The 19,015-nt window shown below is 38.9% G+C and overlaps 1 protein-coding gene across 4 annotated transcripts in view; it reads right to left on the bottom strand.

Moving 5' to 3' along the window:
• Positions 1 to 19,015, bottom strand: part of arfip1 (ADP-ribosylation factor interacting protein 1 (arfaptin 1)) — a 204,091-nt gene that overhangs the window by 19,438 nt on the left and 165,638 nt on the right. For 2 of the 4 annotated variants that reach the window (XM_072592857.1, XM_072591003.1), the window contains 3 exons: positions 18,507 to 18,602; positions 14,560 to 14,675; positions 3,812 to 4,033 (listed from right to left, as the gene is read on the bottom strand). In XM_072592857.1, the coding sequence (XP_072448958.1) occupies positions 3,812 to 4,033; positions 14,560 to 14,675; positions 18,507 to 18,602 (434 nt within the window). The remainder of the gene's footprint in view (positions 1 to 3,811; positions 4,034 to 14,559; positions 14,676 to 18,506; positions 18,603 to 19,015) is intronic. The other 2 variants (XM_072592009.1, XM_072591711.1) reach the window with 2 other exon arrangements.

Consider the following 19,015-nt stretch of genomic DNA (forward strand, 5'->3'; position numbering starts at 1 on the left):
CAGACACGCACACAGACACTATGTCCACACACACACACTCTTACAGACACACACACTCCCACACGCATCCTCACACAGACGTAGACCACTCTGCACTCTCTCTCTCTCACACACACACACACACACACACACACACACACACACACACACACACACACACACACACACACACACACACTCACTCTCTCTCTCTCACAAACACTCACAACCCCTCACCCCACACACACTCCTACAGACACACACACTCCCCCTCATAGACTTGGACACTCTACACTCACATGCGCGCACACTCACAAACACAAAAACCCACATGCACACATATACATTTGTGGGGTGAATTCGTACTTGCAGAATTACATTGTACTTTGCTCAAAAACTGCATGAATTTATGTAAAACCCTTATCCCACTTTTTAGATTAGAATCGGTTTTAACATTAGGGCACAGACAGAGAACATAGGGGGCTAACACTTTCAGCATATTGTCTGGCTAACACCAAGTTAACCTGAGAATGTAACTTGTAAAAAAGAATTTTGTGATTTACACATGAAAGAAGTGAAACTATCATGGTATTTGAACAGATGAAAGACTCAACAAACAAACCAGGTATTTTTCAATGTATAATTTCAGTTACATCACACTGTGAACTTTTGATATAAATGCTGTGTCTTACAATTGTGCCCTCCACAACCACCTGATGAAGGAGCGGCGCTCCAAAATCTAGTGCTTCCAATTAAACCTGTTGGACTATAACCTGGTGTTGTGTGATTTTAACTTTGTACACCCCAGTCCAACACTGGCATCTCCAAATCAGTCCTCCTTGAATACTTACCATTGCCATAACACAATTTTATCAGTAAGTAATTACTCCCAGTCCAGGCCGAATGATATCTTAATAAAAGTAGCTTTGCTCCAGTTTAGAACATTTACTTTGGCCCATCCTTATCCTTTTTAGTAATTATTTTAAATCTAACTATGTAATACTGTCTCTCTCTCTCCAAAGTGCTCCTCTGCTGATGTGCCTTTCATTTGACTGGGCTCATTTCCAAATTGCCCCTTCCTTTGCTGGGAGAGCCCAATGATTTTTCTTTAGAACGCTTTTCACATGCTGCAAGACCTGCTAATTTTCTCCAGAATTTTCGGTTTTCAGTTCAGTTTTGCCGTATTTTGCTTTTATTGAGGATGGCTACAGTATGTAGAACTTGGAGGAAACCCTGGCTTAAACCATGAATTGATTGATACTCAACAAGCAACCAGGTAACACAATAACAGCTATGCTGCTATGGGTAAATTGAGAGATGCATCTGAATGCTGTCTGTACTCATACACACAGCAACTTTGCTCTTAAGAGTCATAAATTCATACAGCATGGAAACAGGCCCTTTGGCTCAACTTGTCCATGCCAACCAGGTTTCCTCAACTGAACCAGTCCCATTACTGCTGTTGTCATGCTACATTAGAACAGCACACTTCAAAAAATATTTAGCTGGCTGCAAAGCACTTCAGGATGTCCCAATTTTTTTATTAGCTTATGGAATTAAATTGTAGAATGAAAAATTATCTGGTTATCCATTACAAAAGACAATAAAGCACAATGTTAATGAGGGGCCCTGGCTGTTTTTAATTAAATGTAACAATTGACTCTGACTCCCTGAGTTTGTCTGCTGAAAATGAGACCTTACTAGCACATTTTCTTGTAAAAATTTTAATCATTATATAAAAACCTAAGTGCTGCTTAACAGCAAAATTGATGACACATTTCATCCCTTAACTGATTACGGAGGGTAGACTGATGGGGGTGGGGTAGTGGGGGTGGGTAAGATGCTGGATGGGATCTGTGGAAGAAGTGGTATGCCTGGATAACTTTCAAATGGTTAACCAGATGCTGTACAGATGTTGTAATTGCACTGAACAGCTTGTCAAGGACCTGGGGAGTTTGGGATCACAAGTCTTCAATACCACAGCTGAATGTTGCCAGGGCCACTGGCGTTTGGAGGAATTACTTCCTTCAAGAGTTTCCTGGTATCACAGGGGACAAATTGAATTGGCTAAAGACTAGCAACTGTGATGCTTGGGACCAATACAGACAGAGTTGGATAATGCACTCTGGTTAAAGGTAGTTACAAATACTTCAGGCTTCTTTTTTGCATTGATGTGCTGGGCTTCACCATCATTCAGAGAAAGTGAGGACTGCAGATGCTGGAGATCAGAGTCGTGAGTGTGATGCTGGAAAAGCACAGCCGGTCAGGCAGCATCTGAGGAGCAGGAGAATCGATGTTTCAGGCTGAAGCCCTTCACCTTCATTGAGAATGGCAATGTTTGCAGAACCAGCTCTCTAGTTGGCTGTTTAATTGACCACAACCATTCATAACTGGATGGGGAGCTACAAAGGCAGCTCCTTGGTTGCTGCATCACTTAGCTTAGACTACACTGTAGTATTTCTGCTATTTAAATTGCATGTAGTAGCTTCAGTGTGGCGTTTATTACTGTGTACCGAGGTACAGTCGATTCTGATACAGTGTGATAGTTCTATCCTCATCCAATCTTGCATTATAAGAAACTTGCGCAATAGCCGTACCAATGAAACTAATGGGGTCGGAATCATGTTATAGCCAATAATGTAAAGAAAGTTCACATTCTACAAATAACGGTCTAAATTCTTGGATTGCGTTAAAGCCAATTTGTGTTGAAGAAACAAACATGAGAGCAGAAGAGACTGTACAGTAAGAAGTGTTGTCTTATATGCTTTACATGCAGACTGTACTATACAAATACATCAGGGTAACAGAACTGAGTGCAGGATTCAATGTTACAGCTACCAAGAAGGTGTAGAGAGAGATTAACGTTAAAGAGTCCATTCAAATGTCTGATAACAGCAGGGAAGAAGCTATATGCATACAAACTTGTATATCTTCTACTCAAACGAAGAGGATGGATGAGAGTATAACCTGTGTGGAAGGGGTCATTGATTATGTTGGTTGCCTTCCTGATGCACCGGAAGTATAGATGAAGTCAATGGCTTGCGTGATCGTCTGGGCTGTGGTCACAACTCTCCGTAGTTCCTGTCGGTTTTGGGTAGAGCAGTTGCTGTACCATGCTGTGCTGCACCCAGATAGGATGCTTTCTGTGGTACAGTTATAAAAATTTGTAAATGTCTTTATGGACATGCTGAATTTCCTTAGCCTCCTGAGGAAGGCAGAAGTGTTGCTGTGCTTTCTTAACCATAGTGTCAATGTGGGTGGACCTGACCAGATTGTTGGTGATCACCATTCCCAGGACCTTAATGCTCTCGACCACCTCCAATTCATCACCATTGATGCGGACAGGGGCGTGTCCACCACTTGGCTTCTTGAAGTCAATGACCAGCTCCTTCATTTTGCTGACATTGAGGGAGAGATTGCCGTTCAGAGGGAACATTTATCAACCTTTAAGTCTTTCACTGAAATCTTGAAGAATTGCAGCTCCAGTAGAGCCAAAGTATGTTTTGAACTGGTTAACTGCAGATGCATTTTCAAACACAAGAGCACAGCATCACAAAGAAATGGACAAATTGGAATACAAAATCTAGAACAAGCCATATATTAAATAAAACAGTCTCGTGCTCCCTGAGCTAGCATAATTTTCAACTCTTGTTGCAACTTGTTTGTGGCAAGGTAAAGTTCTGTCACATTGAAAATCCTGCATGAAAGTGCATGTCATCAGTCCAGTGTGGCTCAGTAGTGCCTTATAAGAGTCCACAATCAAAACAATCTTATGATAAATCAGTAAAAATACAATAAATTTTAAAGATCAGGAAATAAATAAATGACTTACATGGAGCTCTGGAGACTTCACACTAAGTTCTCCAAAAGCATCCCCAAGTTGTCGTTGTGTCTGTACTACTTGGTAGAACTGTGTTGCCATTTGTCGGGCTAGTCGCAGGAGATTTTCATACTTTTTCTTGGTCTCCCTCAGTATTTCTATTTGTGATTCAAGCTCCAGATCCACAGTCTTTGAGCCACGACCTAACTTTTCAGAAAGGACCTGTCGTGTACACTGCAAAAAAAATTACAAAGCAACTTATTTTGTTAGAAATAAATAAAAAATAAATTGGCAAGAAGACAGAGGTGTTTACTTTAGAACATAACATTGACTTAACATTAACTCGTACTAAGCTGCTGTTTACTTATATTGTAGGTTTAATGTCTGCTAGTTAACAGCCTTTCATTAAATTTAACTAAAACAGGAGATCATTTATTACTCACAACATGGTACATCACAACGAAATTCCTTTGGATAAAAATGGCATTCTGCAGCACCACAGCAGACAGACAAAGGTTTTCAATTCCCATCCATGTATTAGTGGGTGTACAGAATGGAAGAGGAGATTAAAAGTAGCTCGGCTAACTCCAGAATAAGTCCTCTTTTGTTAGGACCCTGAGGGGGTAGGCAAGACGTCTAAAACAAATGCCAGTAAGACTGACCTCCTCCAAAAGGCAGAAAAAAGACCTGGAGGAAGAACATAAAAGCTATCTCTTCAATTTCCCAATCTCTGTACTGAAAACAGGGAATACAAAAATTATTTGGAAGAGCAAAACAAACTAGACATTGTTTTGTTCCATGGTTACATTCAGCTGTGAAGTCTGTCAAAGTCAGTAAAGAAGAAGGTTCCATTGATACTGAACTCAAACAAAGAGAAAATGTTCAAAATACTCAGGTCTGACAGCATCTGTGGAGACAAACAGTTAACATTTCAACTCTGACAAGAACTGAAAAATAGATATAATAGGCTTTAAGTAAGCACAAACAAAAAAAAAGGCAGGGAATAGAGAGCACAAGGAAAGAACTGCAAGGAAGATCTGTGTGCAGAGAGCGAAGCAGGAGAAATTCAATCATGATTGGATTGGATTGGATTGGAAGTGCGATGAGGTAAGACAACAAAAGGGAAGATAAACACTGGACTGTGACTTCATTAGAACTGTGAATGTCTGTGTACTGTGTACTGAAGTCATACCAGATCCAAATCATATACTGTATTTCTCTCTCCACAAATGCTGCCAAATCCGCTGAGTTTCTTCAGCGTTCCGTTTGTCTCAGACTTTCAGCATCTGCAGCATTTTGCTTTTAACGAAAGGGAAGATGATGGGATGAGTGAGGAAAAACAGGATCATTATCATTACTTACTATCTATATAAAAAAAATACAGATGACGACTAGAATCTCATTCTTAAAACTGATGTTGAGCCCAGAAGGCTGTAATGTGCCTAATCAAAAGATAAAGAGAATTCACTTGGCAAGTAGTGGCTCAGGGCCATGCTGAACAGAGGTGTTCAGAAAGTCCTCTGTTTGGTCTTGCAGCATAGCAGAGACCGCAAATGAAAGAGACATCACAAATGTAGGAGACTACATATGTAATGGAGATTGCTTTATGGGCAGCAAATTCAGGATACAAATTGAAAGTAAGACAAGTAAATTCTTATGAGTACATGTTAAACTGAGGTTCCAACAGTCCTCTCAAGTGTTGTAAAAGACCCCATGGCACAATTCTGAAGGGGAGTAATGGAGTTACCATTGTGTCTAAAAACAGACTACCTGGTAATCATCACACTGTTGTTTGCGGAGGTAGGCTGTATGTAAATGCCACATTTTCTACATTAAACAATGACTACACTTCCAAAGTACTTCAGTGGCTGTAAAGTGCTATGGGCTGTCCTATAAGCATCAAAAGGTGGTATATCAATGCAAGCCTTTGTTTTTTAAGTACTAGTTACACTTGGAAGTTGTGTTATGGTGCTTGGTCAGTCAGAAGGGAGGATGTGAAACAGTAGATACTGTATCCGATGCTTTTGTATGAAGATGCTCAAGGATGGGCAATGATTGACAGAAGAATGAGCCACTGACATGGCCCTTCAGAATGCTGAAAGGGGAGGGGAAATGTGTGTGTAATAGCAGGGTTGTCATACTGGAAGGGCTGTAAAGGCAAAGCGTGAGCATTCCAATATTAAGCTCGACAATGTTAACTGCTCTCATTTCCTCAATCAACCTGTACTGATAACAACTTTGCTCTTTCCATCCACCACATTCCATAAGTCCATCTTCTGTTTATTTACTTACTTCATGGGGATCCTTCCACCTTGTACCATCGTCTTTTTTGTTGTTCATATTACTCCTGCTTCCAACCCTATCAAAGGCTTTCCCTTTTGTTTTTGCCTTCCAATCTACACCCACGTATCTCCAAGTGCATTCTCACTGTCTCAGTACTTGCTTAAAATATCCTAATCTATAAATTTTCCAGTTTTAGCATAGATCAGAGACATTTACATGTCTTTCCCTGCACATGCTACCTGACCTGAGTATTTTTTGAATTTTTATTTATCTGTGAAAGTCTATCGTGACAAGATTCATATTCAGAAATTAAAGCATTACAAAAGGGCAAACTTCATCTATGCAGAATGATTAGAATTAAGGCATTACATTTAAATTTCATAGATCATAAACTCTGCCTATTCACTGATTATAAAACACAGAGTGCAATGGTCAGAGATGGCGAACATTTCAAAGCTTAAGATCGCTCGAAAAATGAATACTACCTGCAAAGACCTGAACAACCTAAATAGCCCTTCAACCCCTCAAAAGCACATGAGCACAATGTAACTACCCAAAGAATCCCAATGGTCAAAGAGCTCGATACAAAAAAAACCATTCGAAGCTCACAAATCTTATTGGCAGCATTGATTACTGACACACCAGAATGAGGCAGAGGGAGCAATCAGAAAATATCAATTTAATAAAAAGGATGATGAGGAAAGTAGTTCCCTTTTTTGAAAAAGTAGCATATCCATCATTCAATTTTTATAGACTAATTGCCTTGTGCATTTCAAAGACAATCAGCATTGCCAATCACTGGAATTTTTCCATAGTGTTATTAGAAAGAACATTCTGCCACTATTGTTGCACCTAAGTGTGGTGCCGCGCATGACTCCTGAAAATTTACAGCAAAAGCCTCAATGGTTCAACAGCAATAGCAACAATCCCATCTTGATCACCTCCACAATCTGTCACTATTAAGAATGTGACTAAAACACAGGATCTGCAACTGTGCTCATGGTTTCAACCCACTCAATCCCATCAGTTTTGCTTTAGTGACACCCTGGCTCCTTCATGAGTGGGATATTGTGACTCATCAAGTTGATTTCCTAATTTAGTGCTGTCTTTTTCAAAATTTTCTGTATAATTATAAAATCTACCATTTTAGTTCATATAATTTGCTGATTTAATGGTTATTCCTACAAATATTCTGTTCAGTTGCAACTGAATAAAGCATTAGTTAAGGCAGCAGACAGGTGTGAACACAAATTTTAATCATGACATTAATTATAGTTGATCTTTAAAGCAGGAATGGTATGGTAATTGCCTTGGCAAGATCCTTATATCATAAACGTTAAATCCTACGTGCTCACGTTTCATCAATGTTCAATTGTGACACTAATTTATAAAACTTATGATCAGATTCCCATTTCCCCACTACACTTCGATTTATACAAAATTTCAGTTCAACATTCAGTATAATGCAAAATAGAAAAAAAAATTAATGTGCTTTTAATTTTGAATAATCAGAAAATGCTGCTATCAGGATTGTTATCAAAAAGGTAATTGCTAGTCAGGCTATTAATTTTGTCAACCTGCTTTCTCAGTCTTACACTGGTGCCATTAGGCTTCAACAGACAGGGTGGAGCTCTCTTGTTTATACTCATTAGCAATATAGATGCAGTTTTTAGTTCAAGCAGCACATCTAGTAAACACGCATGATCTTTACACTGACAATTCAATCAATGTCCAAGGTTCAGGCGATCACCAAAGAGATGATGAAAATCAGAATTTAAAGGCTGAAATTCAAAACCAAAGGGAGATATTGGAAATTTGAAATGATAACAGAAAATACTGCTATAAAAAGCACTTCTGACAAAATCTGAAGAGGGAGTACAATGTTAATAATTCCAGTTCTTGAAGATCAGAGTATTTCTAGCATTTCCTGTTTTAATATTGGGTTTTAAAAGTTGGAGGAAAAAGGAAGGATAAGGGAAATATCAACAAATATTCATTCCTGCCTGGCACAGAAATAAAACAGAATGGTGACTCAACCACGGTTCATGAAATAAATTAGATATTGTATGAGACCCAAAGCAGAGACAAATAAAACCGTCAGAAAAAGCAGCAAGCCTGAAGATTGGGAGCATTTTAGAAATCACCAAGAGGACAAAGAGTTTGATCAAGAGGGGAACAATAGTACGAGAACAGAACTGTAGGGGACATACATATATCCATAAAATCTTGTAAAAATATGTGGAGAAAAAGATTGGTAAAGACAAATGCAAGTCCCTTATAGTCAGAAACTGGCCAAATTATAATAAGGAGCAAAGATTTGGCAGAAAAATTGAACAGTTTGGTTCTGTCTTCACAAAAGAAGGGTACAAATAACCTCCCAGAAATGTTAGGGAACCAGGGTCTGGTGAGAGGGTGGAATTAAAGGAAATCACCCAGGCCTGATAATCGACATTCCACAGTACTAAAGGAAGTAGCGCTGGAAGTTCTAGAGACTGGAGATTTGTCTACAGATTGGGATGGGAGGGAGTTGTGATTACTTTGAAAACAGAGTGAGACAAAGAAAAGGAATTGCAGACCAGTTGGCCAAACATCAGTAGTCAAAGTGCCTGCATCTTTTGTAAAAGGCATGATAATAAAACATTCGGAAAGCATTAGCGGGTTATGAAAAAGCAAACGTCTTTTTATATTTGTGTTTTTTAAAATTGTAGACTGAAATGAGAAAGAACTGTTTTAAAACAAGTGTTTGCTGCATGTTTTGAAAAACAAATAACTTGTCCAGTTAGGCACGGTGTAAACAGGTGCTTGTATAAGCAGGAATTGCAGGCAAACTGATGCCAAGGCGTTGTGCGCAGTTTCAATTTTGGCTGGCAACAAGTAATTGATTGGTCTCTGGACTAGTGACCAGTTAACAGTGCCAAAGGCCTTTTGCTTGCCAGCAACTGAGAGATTGGTTTTCACGTAAATGAACAGCCTGGGTTGGGAACAAAACACAGATAGAAGTAATCAGATTTCCACTAGTTCCGGGACCTTCTCTCTGCAGTAAAAATCCACTTACAATTTGAAGAAAACCAGCTTATTTCTCCTTCAGCTGTAAGATGTGATTTTTACTTTGACAAGTCATTGACATTTTAAGTGAAATAGCTAGGTTGTAAACCAGTGAAAGCATTCGGAAAAGGACGTCAGAGAAGAAACCTCCTGATCAGCAAGAAACATCTCATCAGATCTCCTGAACAAAGACTACAGAACTGCCTTCTGTTCATGCTTTTTTTCCCCTTCCCTTCATGTGCCTGTGTATAAGGGAAAGTTCATAAGGGGATTAGAGTTTTAATTAGTAGTGTTACATACCAATGATTTGTAAAATTAAATGCAGCTACAGTCTAAATATTTGTAATAAGCAGTAAGTCTTATTAAGTACAAAAACCTGGACTGTGCTTTCTATCAGCTTGTGTCTGACAATTGGGTAAATTAGAAAATCTTCATCTGTTCATTTTAAAGTCTTTAACTTCTGCGATGACTCTCGGTATATTGGGGTGTGATTTCCAAAATGCTACCACATTGAGTTGTAACAATTTGACAAAGGCAGCATGGGCTTATGAATAGCAAATCATGTTTAACAAATCTACTATAGACTTTTTGAAGATGTAACTGGTTGTACAGTTACTGGAAAAAAATCAGTGGATGTGGTCTATTTAGCTTTTGATAAAGGTCCCACATAAGAGATTACTGGACAAAATTAAAGTGCAAAATATTGGTATAAACTGAGGACTGATTGACAGACAGGAAACAGATAACTGAAAAAACATTTTTCCCAGATGGCAGTCAGTGATGAGTGCAATACTACAAGGATCAGTGCTTGGGTCCCAGATAGTCATGATATACATGTATATATATATATATATATATATATGATCTGGATGAGGGAACTAAATACAATATTTCAAAGTTTGCTGACTGGGCAGGATTGTGTGTCATAAATAGGATGCAAGGAGACGTAAAGGTCATTAAGACAATTTGAGTGAGTTGACAAACATATGGCAAATTCAGTAAAATGTGGTTAGATATAAAGTCACATATTTTGGAATGAAAAATACAATGGCAGAGTTTTATTTCAATGTTGGATGTGCAAAGAAATCAAAGTAGGCAAGTACAACAACTAGGAAGACAATTGGTTTGTTGGCCTTCAGTGCAAAAGGATTTAATTTCAGAATGGGATGTCTTATTGCAGTCATACAGGGCCCTTGTGAGACCATACCTGGACTATTGCATTCAGGTTTGATCGCCTTGTCTCACACAAGGAAGATGAAAGGGGATCTGTTTATAAAATTCTAACAGGAATGGACAAATTAGATTCCGGGAGGATGTTTTTCCTCGTTGAGAGTTTAGAACCGAGGGTCACGGCCTTAGGATATGGAGCAGGCCTTTTAATAGTAATTTATTTATTGTCCCATTTATCTAGAAAGATACAGTGAAACGTGTTTGGTTGCCACAATCTGGCACCATCTTAAGTTATAGAAAGCAATTACATAAATAGAGTTCATCTTCTGTACAAGAGGTCTTCAAACACAGCTCTAGGTCCCCTATAAGGTATCCCCAGCCTCAAGGAGTCCCCGTGCCCCAGGTGCACAGCAGATAGGAGTCCCTGCTCCAGGCACCGTCCCCGCCAACAATCCACTGAGTCTACGCCCCAGGCCCAACACAGTCAGGTGTCCCTGCATGACGCGTCGAACACCCCTCCAGGTTTCCCATGACATCAGAAACTGAAAAAAAAAGAGAAAGAAAAAGACGCAAAAGAGAAGGATGCAGCCTGCCTGAAGCGGACACCATCAGGAGCCCAAACACTATTTACTATGTCAGCGCCATCCTGAAAAGAGGGAAAAAAACCTTCACATAAAGGTTAATGAACCTGGGGAATTGTCTACCTGAGAAGGCAGAGTCATTGTCAAGAAAAAATGCTTAAATATTACAGGCATCAGAAGAACAGAGAGAAAACAGAAATATAATATCGAGATAGAAGATGTGATGAACATATTTAAAAGCAGAACAGAGTCAAAGAGCTGAAGAGTCTCTACACCTGCTCTTATCTTTTAATGTCCATGACAAATTACAGCTTTCAAGAGCAGGAAACTGGGCAACAGACTTTAACTTCAAATTTACATGATACAAAAACTTTAGGCAGCATTACAAATCAGTAATAAAACTGAGCCAAGGATGAAGACACAAGGTTAGGAGACCAAAAGCTTGGTTAAAGAGAGAGGTTTTAATTTGTGTCTTGAAAGACAAAACAGTCGATAGGTATAGTGAGGGAATGAGAGAGTTTGGAGCTTCAGCAATTGAAGATATGGCCATCTATGGGGAAGCAATTATGATCAAGAATGCACAAGAATCTAGAATTGGAGGAGTGTAGATATCTTGAATCATGAGAGGTTGGATGAGCTTATAGAGATAGGGGAGGAGTAAGGCCATGGGGAGATTTGAAAACTAGAGTAACAGTTTTAAAATCAAAACATTATATCACAAGAGTCCATATGATTTGCTAAGGAGAGGGATTGTAGGGGAATGGAATTTACTTGTGAGTTAAACTATGATAGCAGAGCTTTATATGGTCTCAAGCGTACAGAGAAAAAAATATGAGAGAGGAGCTAGGAGTGCACTGAAGAATAATGGCGATGAAGGAATGAATGGGTTTTTTGGCAGTAGATGATCTAAGATAGAGTGGTAGAGTGAAACAGCAGGAAAATAGGCTCTTCGGCCCAACTCGTGCATGCAGATCAGCTTGCCTAAACTGAACTGGTTTCATTTGCCTGCCTTTGGCCCACATCGCTCTAAACCTCTGCTATCCATCTTCCTATCCAAATGTCTTTTAAATATAGTTATTGTACTCACCTCTACCACTTCCTCTGGCAGCATATACACATCACTCTCCTTGTGAAAATGTTGCTCCTCAGTTCCCTTTTAAATCTTTCACTCCTCACCTTAAAACTACGCCTCTAGTTTTGGTCTCCCCTCTCCTGAGGAAAAGACCTTGGCTATTCACTTTATCTATTCCCCTCATGGTGAGGTGGAGAGCTGGACTCTACGAGGTCATCTCTCAGTCTCCGACACCCCAAGGAAAAACAAATTTCCAGACTATCCAGCCTCTCTTTATAACTCAAACTTGTCAGTTTTGCTAGCAATCTTGTCAATCATCTTTGCATCTTTTCCAGTTTAGTATCATCTTCCCAAAGCAGGGTGACCTGAAATGTATGAAGTACTCTAAATATTGCCATATCAATATCTTGTACCTTGATTATTTGTTAAGTCTCTCATCTGTTAGAATTAGATTACATTACAGTGTGGAAACAGGCCCTTCGGCCCAACAAGTCCACACCGACCCGCCGAAGCACAACCCACCCATTCCCCTACATTTACCCCTTCACCTAACACTACAGGCAATTTAGCATGGCCAATTCACCTGACCCTGCACATCTTTGGACTGTGGGAGGAAACCGGAGCACCCAGAGGAAACCCACGCAGACACGGGGAGAATGTGCAAACTCCACACAGTCAGTCGCCTGAGGCGGGAATTGAACCAGGGTCTCTGGTGCTGTGAGGCAGCAGTGCTAACCACTGTGCCACCGTGCCGCAGAGTTACATTGTACTTTGCTCAAAAACTGCATTAATCCATGCAAGACTCTGTCAACTCATTTTTTAGATTAGAATCAGTCAAAACATTATGGCACAGACAACAGCACACAGGAGGCTAACACCTTCAACATCTTATTTGGCTGACACCAATTGTTACAGTTAACCTGAGAATGTAACTTTTAAAAAAGGTGTTGTGATTTTCATATGAAAGTAGTGAAACTAACACGGTCATTCTAACAGATGAGGGACTTAACAAACAATCAAGGTATTTTTTTAATGTATAATTTCAGTTACATCACACTGTAAACTTTTGCTATAAATTCTGTGTCTTACAATTGTGTCCTCCACAACCACCTGATGAAGGAGCGGTGCTCTGAAAGCTAGTGCTTTCAGTTAAGCCTGTTGGACTATAACCTGGTGTTGTGGGATTATTAGTTTTTCAAATATGTTAGCATTGATAGGCTCGTGAGAAAACAAAATGAAAAAGAATGTTACATACAATAAAGGATTCTATTTAACACCGTATTAATCAAATCCATGCGCATCACTTAAAATTTACAATTCAATAGTTTCATAGCACAATAAAAATAGTCACACAATTCAGGGTATATTTAACACTACTATTGGGCTTTAGTGATGAAGTAAGTTGAATTCGTGTAATGTACTACCAGGCATAACAAGAAGGATTATCATACTGTTCGTGTAGACAGGTCACAATTCCATCTTAGTTAATACGCGTTGTCATTTAACATCGAACGTAACAGCGCAGTACAGACCCTTTGGCCTTGATGTTGTGCCGACCTGTCATACCAATCTGAAGCCCATCTAACCTACACTTTTCCATGTATGTCCATATGCTTGTCCAATGACGACTTAAATGTACTTAAAGTTGGCGAATCTACTACCATTGCAGGTAAAGCATTCCATACCCTTACTACTCTGAGCAAAGAAACTACCTCTGACATCTGTCCTATATCTATCATCCCTCAATTTAAAGCTATGCCCCCTCGTGCTCGCCGTCACCATTCTTGGAAAAAGGCTCTCCCTGTCCACCCTATCTAACCCTCTGATTATCTTATATGTCTCTATTAAGTCACCTCTCAACCTTCTTCTCTCTAACGAAAACAGCCTCAAGTCCCTCAGCCTTTCCTCACAAGACCTTCCCTCCACACCAGGCAACATCCTAGTAAATCTCCTCTGCACCCTTTCCAAAGCTTCCACATCCTTCTTATAATGCAGTGACCAGAACTGTACACAATACTCCAAGTGCAGCCGCACCAGAGTTTTGTACAGCTGTAGCATAACCTCATGGTTCCGGAACTCGATCCCTCTATTAATAAAAGCGCTAAAACACTGTATGCCTTAACAACCCTGTCAACCTGGGTGGCAACTTTCAAGGATCAATGTACCTGGACACCGAGATCTCCCTGCTCATCTACACTACCAAGAATCTTACCATTAGCCCAGTACTTTGCATTCCAGTTACTCTAACCAAAGTGAATCACCTCACACTTGTCCGCATCAAACTCTACTTGCTACCTCTCAGCCCAGCTCTGCACTGAGATTTGTTGGCTCAAAAAATAATAAGTTTGGAGCGGATTTACCCAGAGCATATCGGAGAAAGAACTCATTGCAGTGCTTACCACATTTCCTTAAAAATTGGCATTATCAAGAAAAGTCTGTGAGACAAGGCTCACATCTATATAGCATAGCATTTATTATCCAGAAATGTAAACTACATAGGCAACATCTTGTCCTTGCAATACCCTGAAACCATCCACTACACATTTGTTGAACAATTGCATGCAATATTCCAGCAGAAAATACATGGAAACCAGCTCCACAGCATGTACCTTGTATGTGCTTATGCTCCATTTTTTCACTTGTTCAAGTTTTTCAAGAGCAATATTCTTCGATATGTCATCGGTAATGACAACAGGACCACTCTGAGTGCTCTTCAGGCCACCTGCTTTAAATGAAGGAACATGTACAATTAATATTTAAGTTAAATTTCACACAAAAAGCATAAGGAAGAACACAGAAAGAACACAAAGAAAACAGAAATAAGAGAATTGAAGATTGGAAGTAATTAATGACACAAAGCAAAAACAGATCCAGGAAACCTGTAGATAGAATAATTATTCCAATCCACCTTCACTGTGTAGATGTCAACTTAAGTCTCCCATTCAGAAACTTATATATCTCAGTATGCAAAGTGGTGTTTGATTCACAATAAACAGCATGCAATCCTAGAAGCTGGCCCAAACCCAATCATTAATAGATACATTTTAAAAGTTAGATCTTTCAATCTAGTGAAGGGAATATAGAAACAATTGAACAGATGACAAGGCCATCATCATTCTTTATTTGGGAGTATCCTTTGAATACTTACTTCAGGGCAAATCCCAAGTCATCATCCTTGGACACATTTACATGGTTGATAAACAAGATTTTTATCATAATTATTTTTAACCAGGAATTTTTACTCACATATGGCAACCTTATAACAATGCATGTTCTTAGAATATTATAAAGAGCACCTGTGCTGCTCTTATTTTCAGCAGAAGCAAGATCAGGAACATTAAAAAGGAGTCATAGTCTGAAATAATTGCAAGTCACTACTGTTAATTTAAATTTATTCAGTGATTCATCCAAGTGCTGAGCTAAATAGCTCAATACCACCAGGTTCAATCTGCATTCTGTACTTAGTTTTTGAAAGCCAGGGTATCAGTGGGAGATTCCAAATTGGCATTTAGTCTCAAAACTACAGTTGTTATGAAAACTAGGATTCTTAACAAGAAGGAAAACACAGCAAGTCTGCTGGCAATGTCTATGAGTAGACATCTTTTGAGGGTCAGATCAGGTTTGGCTTGTGATTGCACTACAGGCCTTCAGCCTGCTGGCTCAGTTAAATGCGATTGAAAATGACAGGCACAATCTGAGAGATGTCAGCACCAAGGAACAGAAGAGAGGAACAAACTAGGGACAGAACAGCTACTGCTGTGAAACTATCTTTGAACATTCTCGTCTGGTCACTTCTTGCACACAATAAAAATAAGGCAATGGCAATAGAAATATGAACAGAAGTTAAATTATATAAAGGCATACTTAGCTAGAGCTGTATTACAACATGACAACATGGCTCAATTGGAGGTATGACTTTAGTGTGAGCTCGACATTATTGACTGAACAGATGAAAGAGAATATTGCAAAGACAAGAACTAATATTTGTTTAAGTAGCTTTGTGGGGGTTTGAAACACCAAGGGGAATGGAAATTAAAACAGAATGCACCGTACAGAACCTTTGCTTCTACCTGGTCTTAGAAATAATGAAATGATGAATCATTTTAACTGTGCCTCAGTACGTTGCTTCCCTGTTAATAGGGAAGCGACATCAGGTGACATTAACATTCTGTAAATGCACATGCTGTAGCAGATGGCATCAAGCTACATTAATTGTAGTGTGTCAGTTATGCTTCACACATGTTTAAATACATCTAATAACACACTCCCTGATGGAAGTTAAACTAGCTTCATTTCAATCTCTCTAAGGGTTTCATTGGGTTGCTCACATTTTTTTTATTTTATTTAGCTCAAGGGCACTTGCTAACAGTTAATCACAAGTTTTCTTATACAAAGAACAAAGAAAATTACAGCACAGGAACAGACCCTTCGGCCCTCCAAGCCTGCACCATCTCCTTTGCATTTTCCAGCCTATTATTTGTCCATTCATTTTAATGGCTAGAAAACAGTGAGTTCAGAAGCAAGATGAAAACTGCAGCCTATATTTCGTGTTCTATCCCATGGAATATACTAATTGCAACTAGAAGAGCAAGTGCTCTCTAAATCAGCTAGTAGTGAATGAGTAACAGCAGCATGCCAACAGTATTGCACATTTTCCCTCCACTGCTATTGAAAGGTGTTGCATCCCTCACCCAGCACCTCTTATATTCATTAAGCAGTGTGCGAAATCAGTAGTGTGGAGGAAACAAAAACCATGATCAACCACAGTTCATGCCTTGGTAATCTCAATATGGCATTTATAAACTACACTTAAAGCTAAGATATTTCAGTCCTTTCTTCAAAGAAGGGTAAGGCCGCTCTCTAAGGAACAGATTTCAGAGCACTTTGAGGTTACTGGGGCTTCCAATCAAGGCATGTACGAAAACTTAGATGGTGCCTTTCAGCAATGCTTAGATTTGTAAGTAGGTGCAGTGTGACTTGACATAGAAACATGCTACACCATCTTGTAAGTAGAGGAAAAAGATTAAAGCAACCAATTAAGCTATGAATTATATTTGTCCTTCAGTAGAACTCTTCTATTGACTGCTATGTCTTCCCGGACACAAATTTCCAGTGACAAATTATAAATAAATATATAGGTACATATCAAGAGATGTGAAAAACTGGAAGATCAAAATAATACTAATTTCCCTTCTCATAAAGGGAGGGGGAAGGTAAATGAAACACATTTTTAAATAATACTAATGGTTTTATAAAATAGGTAAACTTTAGTAGAAAACATGGGAGTAAACCAATGGTTGTTCGACCAAGAAAATGGTATTGACAATCTCAAATCTACTCAACAGTTTCACTGCAATACACAAAAAATAAACACACACTCAAAACAAATGTAAGAAAACACAGAAATGCAAAACACGTTGGAAACAAAAAAGGACACGACTCAACAATAACTGCAGGAATTTAAGAAGTCTGAAAGATATAACCAAATTTAAAAACAAAAATAAAAACAGTAAAGAATTTCTGACAGACAGAAGAGAATTAAAGACCCACTTAAATCATGAAGACATTTCTCAGGAACAAAGCTGAACTCACCAAGAATAATCAGGTTAAAAGTTCAATTCAAAGGAGAGATTTATATTTGGAACCAACAGTGAACTTTGTACTTTACACTTGTATTTGTGGTGTTCAGATGAAATAGTTCTTTCCTAAAGCCATGGACTCCTGATTGGAGTTTGCTTCTGAGAGCACTTGTTATCCTCCAGCATCCTGTCCAAATAGTTATTAGTCAAGACAGAAACTGTTGGGCAAGCTGACTAACAAAACAAGTGATATTGAAGCCAAATCCAGCTAAGCTAAAGCAGGCATCACATGTCCACATTCCAGTAGGATCTTGGATTGAGATGAAGACTAGAAATTCTGGCTAAATTTCCTACCAACATCCAAGGATGTTGAAGTTATACGTAGCGTCTGGTTGGGATCTGTTGATGCCACTCAATTTTGGGATTGAATCGAGTGATTTCCTACTTAGTTGTTCACTGGATAAAAATCAGTGAGACATTTCATCGCTCATTTATATACACACACTGTCAAATCAGATTTATCATTACAGAGCAAAACTGTAATTGTTAGTTATGTGTCAGTGATCAAAGTACACATTGCCATTGCTGTTACCAAGGCCAAGTTCCAGAAGCCACTTTCAATTTACAGTTTCAGCTTACATTCCATGTGACCTATGAAATAACATTAAAACGCTCCCTGCGAGAAAACCAGATGAACGTTAAGAATTAGTTCAGCAAAAGCACCTCAAATGTTAGCTGCCGATAAACTTGGAGAATCCACGGCTGTTAAGCTGAAAGCCTGAACAAAGAATGGAAAAAGCAAAAGCCACTGTGAGTTTTGCATCATTTGTCCATTAATGGCAAGACTCAAAAGACAGTTGTAAGCATCGTGCAAATCTGAAGACAGCAATCCAATTAATTAGAAAGGAAATGCTATAGTGCATTAGTTTATTGCCAGCTGAGAAAATGATCCTTTCTCCAGACAGAACAGTGAATACCTGCATGACTAGAAACATCCAATGCATGTTCAGCCAATCTGGTAGCAGCTGCATTGCTGGGCAACATAACTGGACTCTTTGGAGAGAAAGAGGAACCTAAAAATTGGAAAGATTAATAGTAAAAAATATCAAAGCTACCAAAGAATGGAGCATTTCAAACTCAATGTGAATTTTTCAGGGAGGGCTGCAAAAGATACAGTAATTAACATCACCAATAACTTTGTTAAAATCCACCCAACAATTTGAACTACCATCTTGGTTAGAAGTTGGAAGGACAAACATGCATCTATAACAGGCACACAATAAGAAATTCAATGGCAAATAGCAACTCATATTACATTTATATCTAATAATCTATTTGATAGCAATGTCAGAAGAGTACTTGCAATAAATCTGCACATCACAACGTTAAGTATTCTTTACTGGTCCTAAACATTTATATACCATATATAGATTACAATGAATATGTCTGATCCAAAACATTACTTCACAATATCACTGACTGGACG

This window comes from Chiloscyllium punctatum, chromosome 1, assembly GCF_047496795.1.
Source record: "Chiloscyllium punctatum isolate Juve2018m chromosome 1, sChiPun1.3, whole genome shotgun sequence".
NCBI classification, from domain to species: Eukaryota; Metazoa; Chordata; class Chondrichthyes; order Orectolobiformes; family Hemiscylliidae; genus Chiloscyllium; species Chiloscyllium punctatum.